At 39.1% G+C, this 16,508-nt stretch overlaps 3 protein-coding genes across 3 annotated transcripts in view; 2 read left to right on the forward strand and 1 right to left on the reverse strand.

Moving 5' to 3' along the window:
- NOC3L (NOC3 like DNA replication regulator) overlaps positions 1–6,881 on the forward strand; it is a 34,834-nt gene extending 27,953 nt beyond the window's left edge. The window contains exons 19-21 of the mRNA XM_074959068.1: positions 1,319–1,416; positions 2,157–2,241; positions 3,792–6,881. Of these exons, the coding sequence (XP_074815169.1) occupies positions 1,319–1,416; positions 2,157–2,241; positions 3,792–3,923 (315 nt within the window). The 3' untranslated portion in view covers positions 3,924–6,881. The remainder of the gene's footprint in view (positions 1–1,318; positions 1,417–2,156; positions 2,242–3,791) is intronic.
- TNKS2 (tankyrase 2) overlaps positions 1–16,508 on the forward strand; it is a 299,288-nt gene that overhangs the window by 253,290 nt on the left and 29,490 nt on the right. The gene's annotated exons all lie outside the window — the stretch shown is intronic.
- PLCE1 (phospholipase C epsilon 1) overlaps positions 5,450–16,508 on the reverse strand; it is a 326,950-nt gene continuing 315,891 nt past the window's right edge. Inside the window, exons 31-34 of the mRNA XM_074959062.1 lie at positions 15,964–16,125; positions 15,535–15,750; positions 10,683–10,889; positions 5,450–9,711 (exon numbers count right to left, since the gene is read on the reverse strand). Coding sequence (XP_074815163.1) covers positions 10,716–10,889; positions 15,535–15,750; positions 15,964–16,125 — 552 coding nt within the window. The 3' untranslated portion in view covers positions 5,450–9,711; positions 10,683–10,715. The remainder of the gene's footprint in view (positions 9,712–10,682; positions 10,890–15,534; positions 15,751–15,963; positions 16,126–16,508) is intronic.

The raw sequence follows: 16,508 nt of genomic DNA on the forward strand, positions 1-16,508 counted from the left end.
TGGCAGGGGCTCTGTGCGCACCCTCATTCCCCACTTATTGACCATGACATGGTCCCTTCATTCCTCCCCATTCCAGGTCCCTGCCTTCCCCCTTCCTCCAGTGCCACTTTCCCTTCCCTGTCTCCTATGCTTCCCGTGCTGTGGATCCCTGCTTCCCTACCAATCCACCCAGTATCTTCCCTTCCCCCTGCTTCCCTCATCACCACCTCTTTTCACCCACACCCCTCAGTTCTCTCTGGGTCTCTACGTCCCCTGCTACCTAATCCCTGCAGTCCTAGATTCTCTCCACACCACCCCTCTCAAAATCCTCCCTGAAAGGCTTTCTTCTTTATGGTAAAAAGAAAAGGAGTACTTGTGGCACCTTAGAGACTATCCAGTTTATTTGGTTAGTCTCTAAGGTGCCACAAGTACTCCTTTTCTTTTTGCAAATACAGACTAACACGGCTGTTACTCTGAAATCTTCTTTATGGTAGAATCCAAACTTCCGGCATAGCAGGTTAATGTGCTGCCTTTGATATGTATAGGCAGCAGCAGGGGGCGCGGCAGAGAGATTCCTCTGCCTCAGTCTGGTGGTATTGATTTTTCCTGTGATTCAGTCTTTTCCTGTCTTCTAATCTGCACCAGAATCAATAGGTTTGTGCCCACCAGTACCTAGAACATTTCTGTTAATTTTGAAATTGATTGGGATGTGACATTGCAAAGTTATTGTGTTGCAGATAAACAGAGAAATGATACAGAGTTGAGTGTTAGATCTTGCTTTGCTCCACCAACCAGACAAATTAAAAACAAGTGAGGTGGCTTTAAATTATTATACTGAGATTAATTACCCATCTGAGGCAGGGACAAAGATGGCAGTAATGGAAATCTTACCATTAACCTGTTTGTGTGATAAATTGTTTCAGTGGAGCTGGTAGCCTAATGGAAACCTTTATAGCCCTTATGTTTTATCAGTATGCTTTTAATATAGCCTACTCATTCCAGAAATTATATTTAAGGCCTATCTCTGCAAATATGTAATGGAAAATGTTTGTCTATAATCCTGGCTAGAACTATCTACTGGAAGAAAAAGAGTTAAGATTAACTATACTGAAACTGTCATGGACATTGCATCCAAACTATTTGTGTGGTTTTATGAGTTGGTAACATAGCGTGTGTAACCCTTAGAACACTGGCTAATCCTTAGTCTCATCCTGAAACAGAAAAGAAGTTTGCTGAAAGTATTCTATGCAGTGTATAAATACAGTATTATTATTATTGGCGAAGTACATACATAAGTACCTACTATCCTATCCCTCACCAATCCCCTTCTTCCTTTCAGAGACACTATCATCCGACAGTGCAGAAATTTGCAGATCATCTTATTGCTGGGGCTCCAGCTGAAGGTTCGGAAGCTCTCAGACCAGATCTGAGCCGAAGGTGAGATATACGATGGATATGTTTTGAAAAATAGTTCACTGGCAAAGTGGAAGCTGTTTGTTTTGTGTTATAAGATTCCCCAGTGAGTAATTTTCCATATGCTTCAAGAAAATTATTTTTGAAGAACAAAAGTATGATGGTTCTTTTATAAGTACCAAAAGCTGGCTGCTTTCTCTAAGGGCTTGTTTCCTGGCCAGGCAGAGGATAAAAGTCCTGCAAATGCAGCATACTCTGCCCTCAAAGGAGCAAAAGCACTTGGTGTTGCATAGTAGCAGCCCAGGGATCATAATAAGGAGCAGTGTTGCTGGACTGCGACAGTCCAATGAAAAACAATTGCGGTGCCGGGTTCTAGAGTATGTACTGATGGAAATTAGTGTGAGGATAGATGACTGTGGAACTTTGTCAGGCATGCATAGCAATAGTCTCTGTGAGTTGGACTCCTAATCTCCCTCATTTCCATCTTCGTTCATACCTCAGCTATGTAGTTAATCTCAGTATAATAATTTACAGCCACTTTACATGCTTTTAATTTGTCTATTTGTCGTACCTCTACATTTCTGATTCATATAACTTTTCCAATTGATATTCTGTATTACCAGGTATTCTTCCCTTGCAGGACTGAAGTAGTGATTGAGGAGCAGGTTACTTTGAGTTTATAGAGTACTGAAGTGAGACTCGTTTTATGGACATATACTTTATACGGTTTCTTTTAATTGTGTAAAACTGATCTTGTATTATAGGTCTGGCACAGAACTTTTTGAGACATATAATATGAAAGGAATGACTTTTAATCCTCCTGTAGCATCAGTTACACCTAGGAAAAAGGTATTGTCTCTTTCAACATCCTTTCTTAAACACACGTGTTCACAAATAGATACTAGAACTCCTGACTCACTGCTCAGCACCAAGGGGTTTTGACTCTATGACCAGAGTACTTTCCCAGCTAAGTTCTCTTTACTGGTGTGAGATGTTGTTGACTGCTGACTGTGAAAGAAGAGAAATTTGTATGAATAGTTCCATCTCCCATAGGACGAGCATGTGTAGTAACACAAATGTAGCGTCTGTTACTTTTCTGATCTGTCATGCTGTCTTGTGGCTGAGTGCAAGTTTGCTTCTGTTGCCTTTGTGTCAAAGCCCTTTCTTGTCTCAGAGTCTGAAATCAGCAGGATGGCCAAGTTCCCAGAGCCCTGATTCAGCATACAGAGTGGGAAGTGGCCCCCATCAGTGCCAGTGTGTAACTGAAAAGTGTAAATATAAGAGGGGAACATAGAGCTTTTATGGGAGAAAGAAAAAAGTTAACATGTCTCAGAGCTTCACTATGAAACATTTTCCACTGACAGCTCCTACTACATGTTACACGAGTGCTCTCCCCTTTACAAAGTGAGACTTTATCCCCACTTTCTCTTTTGAAAGTGTGGTAACCTATGAATTGCAATGGAGTCTCCTGCTGATAATCAACTAATATCAGCAAAGTCCTCTGACACCACAGAATTTCCTTATTAAATAAGTAACTGAGTCCTCTGAAAATGACTTGTAAACTTGCCTGTTCCCCAGGATTATCACATTAGTTGCATGTCTGGCAGAGAGGCACTGGGATTGGCAGATGGAAGTAGAACTGTCTAGTACTTGAGTGAGAATATGTAGCATGTAATACCTCCTGAAAATAGTTAACAAAAAAAATCAGTAACTCTATGTTGTTTTATGTTAAAGTGACCTAACTTAGGTCTCTTAAATTTAATTTGGGGTCTTATTTATTGCTTAAGAAACTTATTGCTTCTCTAACAAACTCTGACCATATCTCAGTTTTGCCATACCATGGCCCACTTGCTTCTCCTCTGGAGTCTGTCTGCCATAGGCCTTTGCAACATACCTTAGTGGGACAGAGCACTTCTGTCCAGGCTCTTTGACAGAAACCATGAGTGGAGATTCAGGCTTCTTTTGCCTTCTGTGCCTCTCCTTAGAGGCTAGAGGACAGTTTTTTGAGAGGTAGTCAGTGAGTTGGTGTTTCAAACTGTAGTATTCTTAAAAGTAAGAGTTATTAAAAATGGAGAGGAAATCAAAATAGTTTGTATGATGATAGCCAAAGGCTGATGTGGCAAGCTCCCCTTAGCTTAGTTACAAAGAAGAAAGGAAAAACTTGCATGTCTAGAAAGCAAGTCCTTTCTCTGACCTCCCCTGCTCAGACTGACAGGCTCTCCCTGCTACATGAATAGGGATCAGTGACCATTTGGTGTCCTCGCCTTCAGAAGGTGGTCTAGGGAAGGAAAAATTAAAGTAGTAAAATTATCACTACTACTTTGAGAAACCCCTATGTTGACCTTATTTAGATAGATATTTTACGTCATTTATACAACTAACATTTTGATTCTTTCCAGGATAAATTTTTACAAGGGGATTCATTTCTAAATGAAGATTTAAAGGAATTGATTCAGACACATCTCAATGAGGCTGCTGTTCACAGACCCGTGGATTTTGCTAAACACTTAAAGGAATCATCCCTATCATAAGTATTACAACCCAGTATAATTGACTTCTTAATTGGGGGCTGGGAATAGCAGAAAGAAATTGTTGCCCATCATCTTTACAGGAATTCAGATGAAGTCCTGCTGTGGAAAGATAAAAATATATGATGCATCGCTGATGCACACAAAGTAATAGCAGTGTTTTGCAGTTACCTGTTGGTTAACTAAGAAGGTTGCATTCTCACAGGAACCATACTGAACTGTAACAAAAGTAACTTCTGGAAGTATAAAAGTCTGAAGGCAGGTGACTTTAATATTGCTTGAGATGTATATTATTGCAATATTTTTTGTTTACATAAATATATATTTTGCAAGAGATTCATTGGGTTTATGTTTTACAACTAACTGAATGTATATTTTAGGAAGTATTCACACAGGATTGTGTTCTCTGATGCTTATTTTAAGACATCTGGGGACTCTGCATCCCAAGAGCAATAACTTGAACTATTTCTCTTGTCTAACTTGCCCTATCCATTAATCTCTCTCTTTTAAATGACTTTCTTTCAGTGAAATCCTCTTGGTACTTACTGGTCCATTGAAGGTATTTCAGAATTGGGCATCATGATATGCTGAATTCCAGTGCTACTCACGATATTTTGGATGTCACTGAATGAGACATTCTGCAATATCTTCAGTGAACCAGCACTGTTAGAGATTCAGGGTAAAGATTTAAACTTTTTTTTTTGTTGTTGTATGAGTACTCATCCCCGGCCTTTGGTTAGCTTAGCATAAGTTGTGTTTTTAATGCCATTTTCATGTTGGCTTTGCAGATAAATTGCATGAAATAATTTAAAAGTGAGAGTTCTAACACCCACTTTACATATGACTTTGTGCAGAACTGATTTGGTGTGTGGTATGCTATGCAACAGAGGCTTCAGTTATGCGAGGTGGTGGTGGTTTGTATTATCGTAGCACCCGGGAGTCCTAGGAATGGACTAGGACCCCATTGTGCTAGGCACTGCACAATCTCGGAACAAAAAGATGGTCCCTGCCCTCAGGGGCTTTTCTCATGTGGCTGGTAACCTGCAACACTTAGAAAATGTTTCCTTTATTGTAGAACAGGTCAGACCTTTAGGTGCTACCATAATTACTGTGAAATCTATATTAAATATCTAATTTAATACCACCATGCTATCAATTTTCAATCAAAATAGGTTAAATAGTCCTAAGAAGTAAGACATAAATGAACAAATATCTCACTTTTGAAGTAGGTACTGGTGAGTCCCTATAAATTAGTATATTTAAAAACCTACGTGTTCACTACCTGAACTGTAAAAAGGACCTATAGAATGCTTGTGGCTTTGTACAAATAGTATCCCACGTAGTCTTCTGTGTCTCTTAGTAATTTATACGATCCCCCATCTCCATAGCATTTGAATACTTCTGTTCTTAAATAACTCGGTGAGGGGGTTCGGGAAAGTGATGTGATTTAAGCTTTGAAAACTTTAGAAAGTGTCCCCATTGCCAACAGTTTTGGCAGTTCAGGAAAGAACTACTACTTCTTAAACCATTTATTTTTCCAACATATACAAATATAAGTTTACTTTTCAAGTCAGAGAAAAAGTAGTCCAGGTGGAAAGTCAGTTTTAAAATACATAGTTTTTAAATTATGTAAAATTTATAAAAACTGGCACATACTGATAGAACACTGACAAAACATTTTGACACACTTTAAAGCAGCAGAATGAAGACAATTGCACAACTAATAAATTCAGTTTAATAGCCTATATATGTGTGAGAGAAATATTTACTGCTATTGTATTTTTTGTTTGTGTTTGTTACTTCAACTGTGTAGCACTGCAGCAATTATGAAATGTTTATCACAAATAGAAAACACTCCACCATCATTACATCTAATGGGCTAGCAACAACAAAGTGATTAATAATCATCTGCTGAAGCTAAATTGCATTCTGAGAGCTAGAGCAAAATCACTAACATTCAGAAGCTGAAGACTCAGTTTTGAAATATAAAGCCACTGACAAGTTCTCTTTTATAAAGCCGAGTTTAAAGAGAATGTGATCTTAATGTTGAGATACTTCTCTGTTAAACTCTTATTCTTGATAACTTGATAGTGGTCTCTAGAGGCTAATCGTTATTGAGACATTCCACCAACTAATATTAGTAATAAAACTAAAACCAAATGTGATGTATGTTTTTAAAATGTGACATAGTACTTTTATATCTTAAGGGTTTTTTTTTTTTTTTAAATCTTCTTAAAACTTGACAGAACACCAGCCAATACAACAATCCAGTTCCTGAAAACTGTGTAGTGTTGTAACACAGCCAAGACCTACGGCGTCCAACGTCAATCCCGTACAAGCACCGATACCAGCATTCATTATACATTGAAACAAATACAGACAGACATAGGGAGGAAGGGTTAAAAAAAATAGTTTAGTGTAGAATAAAGTGTTTTCTTTACAAAAGAGGTAACAGGAAGTTGACTGCCCATGGTGAGTCCTGCTATCATTTGTAGGGGTCTGGAAGGTTTATATTATATACTGTGGTAAATTATTTCCTATGAATAGTTTGTAATAAAAATGTTTCTTTATCAAACCCAGGTCCACAGATCCATATGATGGCATTCAGCCTGAACTGCAAGGGAGGCAGAACCACTGCTGTCCATCTATCAAACCCATTAATATGTATCTGTGGACTTGTATTCTTGAAGAAAGGAAACTTATGGGTAAGCGGGACAAATTTTCCTATTAACCAAACAGCTTGATGTTAAATCTGTTTATGGTATTTTAAATAAGTTAAAGCTGTTTAACACAAGAGTAATAGCCTAAAAATCCCCCCAAATGAAATAATATAGAGCTAACGAAAATGGAAAGCTTATGTGCTTCCCCTACTTTCGTCTATGACCAAAACGACATGAATGCAATTAACTAATGCGGTGCTGATTAATCATCAAGATCCCTATTTTTTAAAACTTAAATAAATTGAGGTACTTTAATGAACCCCTCCTCCCCCAATTCAATATAATCAGTTTTGGAAAATTCTACCATGCCCACCTCCATAAAATGATTTTTTTTAAACTGAACAAGCAAAATGCTTGGTTTTCTCATTACCGCTATGCTTTTAAGTAGATTTTGTCCTGTGGCTGGTAAGTATTCATGACAGTTGGGCAAGGCTAAAATAACTAGCAAAGAGAAAATGTCCTTATGGATAAACCACATCATGCACTTACACAGTGAGTGTATGCTAGTCACAAATAGTGCGAATCTGTTGCTTTTTAAATGGCTACCAGACTTTGCCTGCTGTACTCTAGGATGCTGAGGATGCCCTTATCTAAATTTTCTTTCAAGTCTAGTAGCAATGAGACATTAAAATGTTTGTGGCATTCCTACACAAGCGTTCTCTCTGCTGGATCTGTAGATTTACAAAAGCTTCTCCCAAATCTCTCTGGACCCAACCTTCTTACTTTCAGTGCTACTAGAAATAAGGGGAATCCATTTATCAAATGAAGGGTAAATTTTTTATTAAAAAAATATTTTCATGTGTCTAAATGGATTTAACAACCAGTGCAGGGGATGGATATATATATAAATGAAAAAGGGATCAGACCTTTATCTAAGCTCTAGCCAAAGGACAGTGAAAGATATATACTATCAATGCAAATATTGCTTGAAGGGGTAATGTGCATATAAAACACCATGTAATTTCACTTAATAATGTGCCTTGGAAGCTGAATTTCCTGTATCTCTCACAGTGGGACTGGTTACTTTAGACATGGAAGGACTAGATAGAAGAGCAGCTATTTTTGTTCACCATAAACAGTCCTGAACATTTTACCCTGAAGTAATTGAGAGGTCTAAGGTCCATTTTCAAAAAAGATGCAGATAGGTGACTAGTGGGATTTTCATAAGTGCCTAAGCAGCTTAGTGTCCTGTAAAGTCAGTGGCTGCTACATGGCTACTCACTTTTCAAAATATTGTGTGTAATCTTCTCCCATGTAACTCTGAAAACCATGTTTAGACAAATGACATAGCACTGCTTGAAAATATTGCAAATTTCCCAGAATTCAGAACAGGCTTAGTTGCTATTTTTAAAATGGGATAAAGACAGGTGAATTTCAAAATAAGTGTGTAAGCTCCTGGGGATGCCTCAGTAAAGGAGTTTTGAATGTTCAGTTAAATGTTTTTTCCTAATGTTGGAATCAGCCTGAAGAGGGCACTTCCTGCACAGAAAAAGGTGAGAGTTGCTTTCTAACTTTCTCCTGCTTTTATTTGAACACAGCATAGTTTCTGCACATTTAGAAATCAACTTATGACTTTTTAGTTTTAAATTTATTTCTTGGAGTCACAATCTAGACAAGGCACTATAGTTGCTAATTTTGTGAAAATCTATATCTCTGTACTCAACCTTAGAACCAGCATCTTTTTGTGCTAGAGGGCATTTCTGGGGATGTAGACCCTCTAGCTAATATACAGGGTATTAATTCTCTGTGCTGAGCAGACTGCTTGAATCATCTCCCTACATTTCATTCAACTTCAGATTGTTTGTTTGTTTAATGGAGAGTTGCTTCTCTTACTGTCCTATTAATTTAGTTTAATTGATTTACTCATCTGCAGCAATCCCTGCATCAGACATAGGGTCTGAAGTGTAGCCAAAGCTTATGCTGAACAGTTTAGTTACTAGACAAGGTTCTTATGTATGGACATCAGCAGTTTCAGTTGTGCCCTTACTTTGTATAAGTCAGTATGAACTGCTTTTGATTTACACTGAAGCAAATGATACAGCTATAAACTAACTTCTTTAAAAAAATCATGATTTCAAACATATACAAAACTTTACAGCAGTGCTTCTACATAAACAAAAAGTCAAGGTTTATATTGGAAAATAAATGGAGTAGCCTGAGTTATTTACACGACTAATGTTGAAATTATTTTACTATGATTTCAAAATTGAAACTTTAAGCAATTGCATGTTTCAAATAGTTTTTTTTTCTGAATGTTTCTTTTCAACAGAAAATTATTTTTCCCCTAAACCAAAAAAGAAAGGTATGATAAATATATTACAGTGACACATACCTTGGAACGTGAAAATAAATTATCATTCTTACTTGAAACACAAGCCTGGAAAACTAGAATTTGAATGAAGAAAATGTTGTTCCTTGTCAAAATATCACTATCAATGAGGTGTATTTAGCTGTTTGTACATGATTATTTTGTGAAAGTAGATTACTCAAAATGCTTACCATAGTTATCACCAAAATTAAATATGTGATACTAGGAAAGTTACAGTCCACGTAAATCTTTTTACAATCACCTAACAGTGTTTAACAGGAACCATTAAAGGTGCATTATTTTCATACAATACACAGAACACTCTAGTTCTAATTCTCTTCCCTTAAAGCAATTAGTTAAAATATCTTTTGTTTACAAAGTATAATTTAAGAAGTCTGCTTAATCTTCCTCTCCTGATGTGAAGATATTTGGGAAGAGAGGAGTCTCTTTCAAATGCTGGCAAGCGTCTTTCCAAACATTAGAAACTGTAACATCCCACTCAGCATTACCAGATCTGTATCTGTCACCAAGAAGTACAGTCTGGATCAGGCCAAGCTAGTGCTGAATAGTTTAGGCCTCAGCAGTATCCTTCATGGAGAATGCAGAAAGATCTCTTAAATCAGGAATCCGGATGTTGGTTCCAGTTATCAAGTAAATGCAAGGCTATGTGGAAAAAGAGGGAATATGACAATCTATCTCCCTCTGTTTGTGACAGCCTCAGATCGGCTTTTTGCCTTCGCCATTTTAGGGCCTTTAAAATCGCCTGGAAAGGGGAAGAGATGATGATAGCATTTAAATTCAAATACAAGTGTATAAAAGGGTGCCTGCATACTATGAAATACATTTTTAAGGAATTTTGTAAACAAAATATTATTGGCAGCCTTATTACTTGAATTCTGATGAAGTGACACAGTAGATAGTATCTTGATAAATTGAGAATGAGTGGAAAGGAAATACGGAAATTTATCACTGCTCCATGTGATAAGGGATTATTAAGAATTGTTTGGTATTGAGAGGTCACAGCTAATTAAGAAGAAAATCTTGACCAGACACATTACTAACTCCAAAAGATTTTTTCTGTCGTATACATAAATGGCACACTGTTGCCTTGAATTCTGCATTTGGTTTTGTCACTTTAGCGCAAACAAGCTAGAAGGAATATAAAAGATTCAGAAAGGGACAATAAAATTCTTAGAAACTCTGCCACAAACAGTTTACATATGGAGAGAGGAGTAAGAGATCACAGATCCATTATTAAATGCATATAAATTAATGTTTAGTAAAGTTCAGCTGTCCCATAACACGAAATGATGGCACCTCTTAATTAAGAGTGGGTGTGGAAGTACCGGTTAGCACACTGCATTACTTGTGGAACTCACTGTCACAGTGTATGATGAAACCATGTTGCATTCTAAGAGTCTTTTAAAAGGACTGGCCCTTGTCAGGTTACCTGATGGACCCTAGGACTAGGCAGGTGAAGTAAAACTCCTATGTTCCTAGCAATTTTCACACCATTTATCTTTAGGCTTTCATAGGGGGACTAGACAGGACTGCCAATGCATAGTAATGTGTATAGGTTTGTGCCAGTACAGAGTAATAACCTAAAAGCATAGAGAGTTTTCTGGCTGCTTATTGTATTTCTCTATGGTTTACAAAGCACACTTTTGAAAAAACTGTACCTTGAAAAATCAAAGAGAGCATGTCTGATTTAGAAACAAGGAGCACATGTCATACCTGCAGCGAACATACTGCTGGCAATTACGGATGTTATTCCATATTGTCACTAAAGGTCAAACTGCCTGCAGATTTTTCATCTTTAGTATTGTCTGGTGAGCTCTGCAAAGGTGATGATGCAAAGCCCCGATACTGTTTACTTGACTTGGTTAATTTCTTAAGTTCACTGGCAAAAGAAATGCCTTTTCTTTTATCATCTCGTGCTGCCTGTAAAACAAAAAAAACCACAGACATCGGAAACAGTTAAACTACAAGAATGTGTCAGCTCACTGATACTTTGAACTTTGAGGTTTGAAATATGGTTTGGATTTCATGTGAGAGCAAATAGCAGCATTTTTTGACATCTTCCCTATGTCAGGTTCACAAAAGCAGTGTCCTGACTGTCTCACATCAAAAATTATTTTAAAATTGCAGAAATAGAATGCTGCTAAACATGGCCTTAAGCCTTAGCAAGTCTGCTGCCTAGATACTCCTGACTGATACAGTATAGATAAGTAGAACAATTGTATTCAGGATTTGACTGTGATCACAATGTATTTCCTATCAATGCAATGCTGAAGAAGCAACATCTCTTTTGGGGAAAAGGAACCATATGCGCCCCTGCCATAGACATGCCGCCAATTGGTAGAAGCATTACGTGGTTCAACCCTGCACTTAATATGCAGTTTCTTCCTGCTACTTCACAAGTGTAGAGAGCTCCAGCCACAGCTGCTTTTCTGCTGGCTGGGAATAAAGGCAACAAAATCACAGCAGTTCACAGGGATCTGTACAGCTATTATCTGAAATTGTACTTAGCCCATGGTGATACAGCAGGGAAATGGGGATGCAGAGTTACAGGAATTAGAATAGGAGAACTAAGACAGATGGTCCTGAAAGGTTAAGATTTCTAGGTATTGTAGCAGAATTTGTATGGTGTAAAGTAGGGCCAGTGGGTTTTAACAAGACCCTTTGTTTTTGGTTTATTTTGTTTACAATTTTCTGGGTGTTTATTACAAAAATGGAAAAAAAAGGTGAAAATTGGTACAAAAAATTGACTACTGTTTTCTGGGTAATACAGGGTGATAGGAGGACAGGGGAAAAAAGCAGTGTATAGAGAAAAGTAAGATTACTTCTGACCCAGCTTCCCACTCTGGAAGGAGAGAGAGCAATTCAGTAACCTGGGCCCCCCAACCCATCTTGGGGAGTGGTCAGTACTAACCTGGGTTACCAAGCCACCATCTCCCCTGGTTCAGGGTCTGCAGTACTTTGTTTTAGGAGTTGAGCACCCATGTACATGTGCGTCTGTGTGTGTGTAACTTCCACTCCACTGCATTACATTTACACTTAAACTAAATTATTATTAACAAACACATTTACCTGATGTAATGTACTGGATTTTCTTCATATAATCAGTATTTTCACATACTTGAGCAGTCCAAACTTTGGGTGAAAATAGCTTAAAAACTGATTAAATAGCTTTTATAAAACCTGGGACTTTTTCAGTTGAAAAACCAAAAATGAAGGGTTTATGTTTTACAGTGGCAGGTGTTGTGATACTAAGCACCCCTGTATTCACACCCTACACACTACTGTAATAATCTTTGCACAAAATATGCCTTTGAGGTATCATTTGAAAACTAATAACTCATCATTAATATCCTTGTGATGTATGTACATGGTGGGTATTAAGAGTTATGAATGCATGCTAGAATTATGACTAAAGTGTGCTTAAACCAAGCATGTCAGGTGGAGTTAGTTAAATAGGTCTGCTTTAGGTGTATTTGATTCTCTGTCCAGCCAAATCTTCAGACAAAGAAAATGAAGGTCCATTTTTACATATTAGGTAAACAAAGCTATTAAGCTAACAAATGAGGGGAGAAACAGAATGGAGTGTCCTTCACCACCAGACATCATATTGCCTTCCTCACAGAAGAATACATTGCAATGGTTTATTGGTCTATAAAGGTGAGGGGGGCAGGGACTGAACCTTAAGTGATAAGCAAATTAATCAACTGATTGTATACAATAGTACTGTAGGTGTGCAGAAAACTAATGCTACACAATAATATTATTAACACTATCTGAGGAAATACAGATACTTTCATAATGATACTACATTTTAAAGTCTGTGGCCAAATGGGGAGAAACAGATTCCCTCCCAGACAGGAGAGAAGGCAGTTATTTACCTGTCTTCTATGTGAATTCTGATTGTATGTGGAATCAAAAGAATGGAAGGTTCATTTACATGCAGCAGGGTGGGAAGCCCACTAGAAGGGAAGAACAGCATGAGGTCATCCTGCTTCTTGAAACAAAGTAACTGAGCTTTGGAAGATATAAGCAAAGAAAGAAGCCATTTTTGGCATCCACCACTAGAGAGACACAAGGGAACAGAGCTCTAGCAAGCTGAGAAAGATGGGTTTTTCAGCTAAAGTGTGGTTGAAGTCTCCGTAAACTGAATACAGGTAAGAAACCTGCTTAGGCCAAGATCTTTCAATCCAGGAAGATAAAGAAAGCCAGCCCCTTGTGCGTTTCTGGAAAGTCCTGATTGAGGAACAGTCAGCCATGGCTGAGAAGAAGAAAGATTGGTGAGAGGAACCATCTTGAACAAAGCCTGTACCTTGCTAGATCAAGTTTTAGATGGGTGTTTTCACTTTTATTTGCTTGCAACTATACCTTTATTCCTTTTACTTGGCATCACTTACATTTTATTTTTTTTTACTGTAAACGAACTTAGTACGGTGTTTAGAGGAGTGTATTTACGCAAGTTAATAATGTGGTATGCTTGGGTGTCTTGAACAAAGGAACCATATTACTTTTCTGAACTATCCAGGAATGGACTGGACATTGCAGAGCACATGGTTTTGGGGAAATTCTGGAGTGGCTGCGTGGGGGGGTCATCTTGCTGCTTGTAACCAAGGCAAGTGGAAACCAGCATGGGGCTGTAGACAGGCTGCTGGGATCAGAGCTGCTGTACTAGGTAGGGCTGTCTAGCACACACAGACTTCAGGGTGTGACTTGCATGCATGTAGGCTGGTTTTGAGTGTCCCAGGCTGGGAGCTACAGCAGCAAAGTATTGTAAGATGCCCAGAGTTGCAGTAGGAGTAGTGACAACCCTCACTGGTATGGATTGCACCGGGAATCCACAACATTAGGTCCATTAGGTGAAGTAAATTAGTGGGAAAATAGCATTTTGCTCTGTGCCGCTGTCTTTCAGCGACTGATCTTGTGTCATCTCTTGTAAGTTTTGTGCATTCTCACTTCCCAGCATGGTCAATAAAACATTGACATGAATACTGGGAGCACTCAGGGGTATCTCAACAATTTAGATCCTCCAAACCCCTGCTCAACTGCCACCTCATCCATGGACGTGTGCATAGCCACCAAAGCCTGGCAGGATTCTAAGACTAAGCATCCCTCGCCCCCATTCTGTCTCACCCATTACAGTAGGTGTGCTCCAAGGCCACCGGATAGCATGTCTACCAGATCAGGGCACTTCCTTCTCTCTTAGTAGCCAATAGTCCAGTGGTATCTTAGTAGACAACAGTTCAGTCACCAGGATGTGGGAGACCCCAGTTGAAATCCCCACTCACCAGGATGTGGAAGAGGCACTTTAACCTAGATCTACCTCCAAGATGAGTGCCCTAACCCCTGGGGTATTCTGGGGTTGGTCTCTTGATGAAGCTGTTACACTTTGTATAAAATATTTAAATATTCATTGGGCTCAAGGGTGAAAATTGACTTTATAGCCCAATGATTTGGGCGGTCTCCTAGGAGACCCAGGTTCCAGTCCATGTATAAAATATTCATTGGAGCAACGTGGAACAGCTTCAACAGGAAAAACTGAAACTCTCACCCAGAATACCCTGCAGTTCAGTAGTTAGGGCACTCACCTCAGAGGGAGACCCCCGAGTTCACAGGCAGAGTGGGGGTTTGAACTGTCTCTAACTGTTGGGTATAAGGGTGTGGTCTCCAATTTGTGTGAGAAAGGGTTGACCTGGTTTAGGTCTCTCACTCCAGGACAAGGTTCATGGCCTGTGAATTGAGAACTGGGGGCCTCCCTTCCAGCCCAGAGTTAGGTACTTAAGGCCCTTTGAGGGGCAGGGATTAGGCCATGCCTCTCTTGGCATTTCCTACTGGCTAGTTTGTTGGCTTCCTGCTCTGTTTTCTGGCTTTGTGAATTCCATTCTTTTGGTGCATATCTCTCTCCCTGTGCATTGTATAGGGAGTTAGGGCATCTCACTGCGGGCGGAGGATTCCACTAGATGGGGGGCAGGGCACCTAAAGACAAGACACTACATCGCTGAGCCTAAGCTTATGTGGATATAGCCCTCAGCCTATAGCAGGATCAGATCTGAATTAGCTCACCAGTAGTAAGCAGTAGTAGTAGTATATGCACAAAAGAGTAGTTCCGCTTGGCTATGAAAGCATGGCTCATCAGGAATTTACTGTTACGTTGCAAGGAAGCTTAATGCTACATCCAGCCTAAAATGTTCCTCTGACTCTTGCAGTGCATCCATTCTCACCCACCTTGTCTCTAGTTCATGAACCAGATAAGTTCATGGAGGATAGGTCCATCAATGGCTATTAGCCAGGATGGGCAGGGATGGTGTCCCTAGTCTCTGTGTGCCAGAAGCTGGGAATGAGCAACAGGGGATGGATCACTTGATAATTACCTGTTCTGTTCATTCCCTCTGGGGCACCTGGCACTGGCCACTGTCGGAAGACAGGATACTAGGCTAGACGGACCTTTGGTCTGACCCAATATGGCCATTCTTACATATGTTCTTGTCAAGGAATATGTTTTCACTTGCCATTCCAAATATTTGATCACACGCCATTTTTAAAACCAACAAAAGGGTTTTCAGTCACTTACCTGAACCTGTTCTTTAAGTTTAAGGATAAACTTCCCTGCTCCCTTCCACTTGCTCTGAGCCTGAAACACACACTCTTGATCAGACAGAATCCTCTGCGATGGCTTAGATGTTGACTTTTTGTTTGCTAGCTCTTTTGTCACCTCCTCCAAGAGGACATAGTCATTTGGGTTGGGATTACTCAGAATGCTGTAGGAATACTTGGCTTTGCAAAGAGTCTGTTAAAAAAAAAAGGGGGGGGCAAATTAAAAACGTAATACCCCTCCGTGTTTACTGAGTGGATGCTCAGTCCAAATTGGCAAAATCAAAATTGCTGAGGATCTGTCCCATTAACTGAGAACAAAACTCAGTTAACATTTCTTGTATGAACCCACCTCTAACAAATGAACAGGGAACTTACTGAGTGGAAACAGGAAAGAAAGGCTTTCTACCTGTTGTATGACATCCTGTGCTGTGCTAAAGCGGGGAGCTTTGATGACAGTGCGAGGCTGCTCTGGGGAAACATCATGCACTTGAACAAAGAAACTATCGTCTTCAGAGCTAACGTTTGCGTCTTCTTTCTCTTCTTGAAAAGTGTTTCTCCCATTCAAATTCTGTAGAAAAATGTAAAGAGAAAACAAAACTAGAAAACTAGTTAAGAAAAGTGACAAAGGTTTGATTTTTAAATGGGTCTTACGTCACCTAATGGGAAAGTTAATGCACTTCCACTGCCTAGAACAGACTGCCACCTCTGGATTTGTGCCAAATTGTAAAGGTGTTTTGATGGTGACTAGTGTCCCATGACGACTAAAACAAAACCTTCACACTAGTTTTCAGTTATGATTTTAGATGGATTTTGACCTATGTTTTCCAAAGTGAAGGGCTCATGCATTAATTCATGTACCTAGCTGCTCACACAAAACTCAAAATAATGCTTTTAACCGAAAAAGCACACAATTGTTCCCCCAAGCAATGCACACCTGGGTAACCTTTTGCT

Source organism: Natator depressus, chromosome 7, assembly GCF_965152275.1.
Source record: "Natator depressus isolate rNatDep1 chromosome 7, rNatDep2.hap1, whole genome shotgun sequence".
Classification (NCBI taxonomy): Eukaryota; Metazoa; Chordata; order Testudines; family Cheloniidae; genus Natator; species Natator depressus.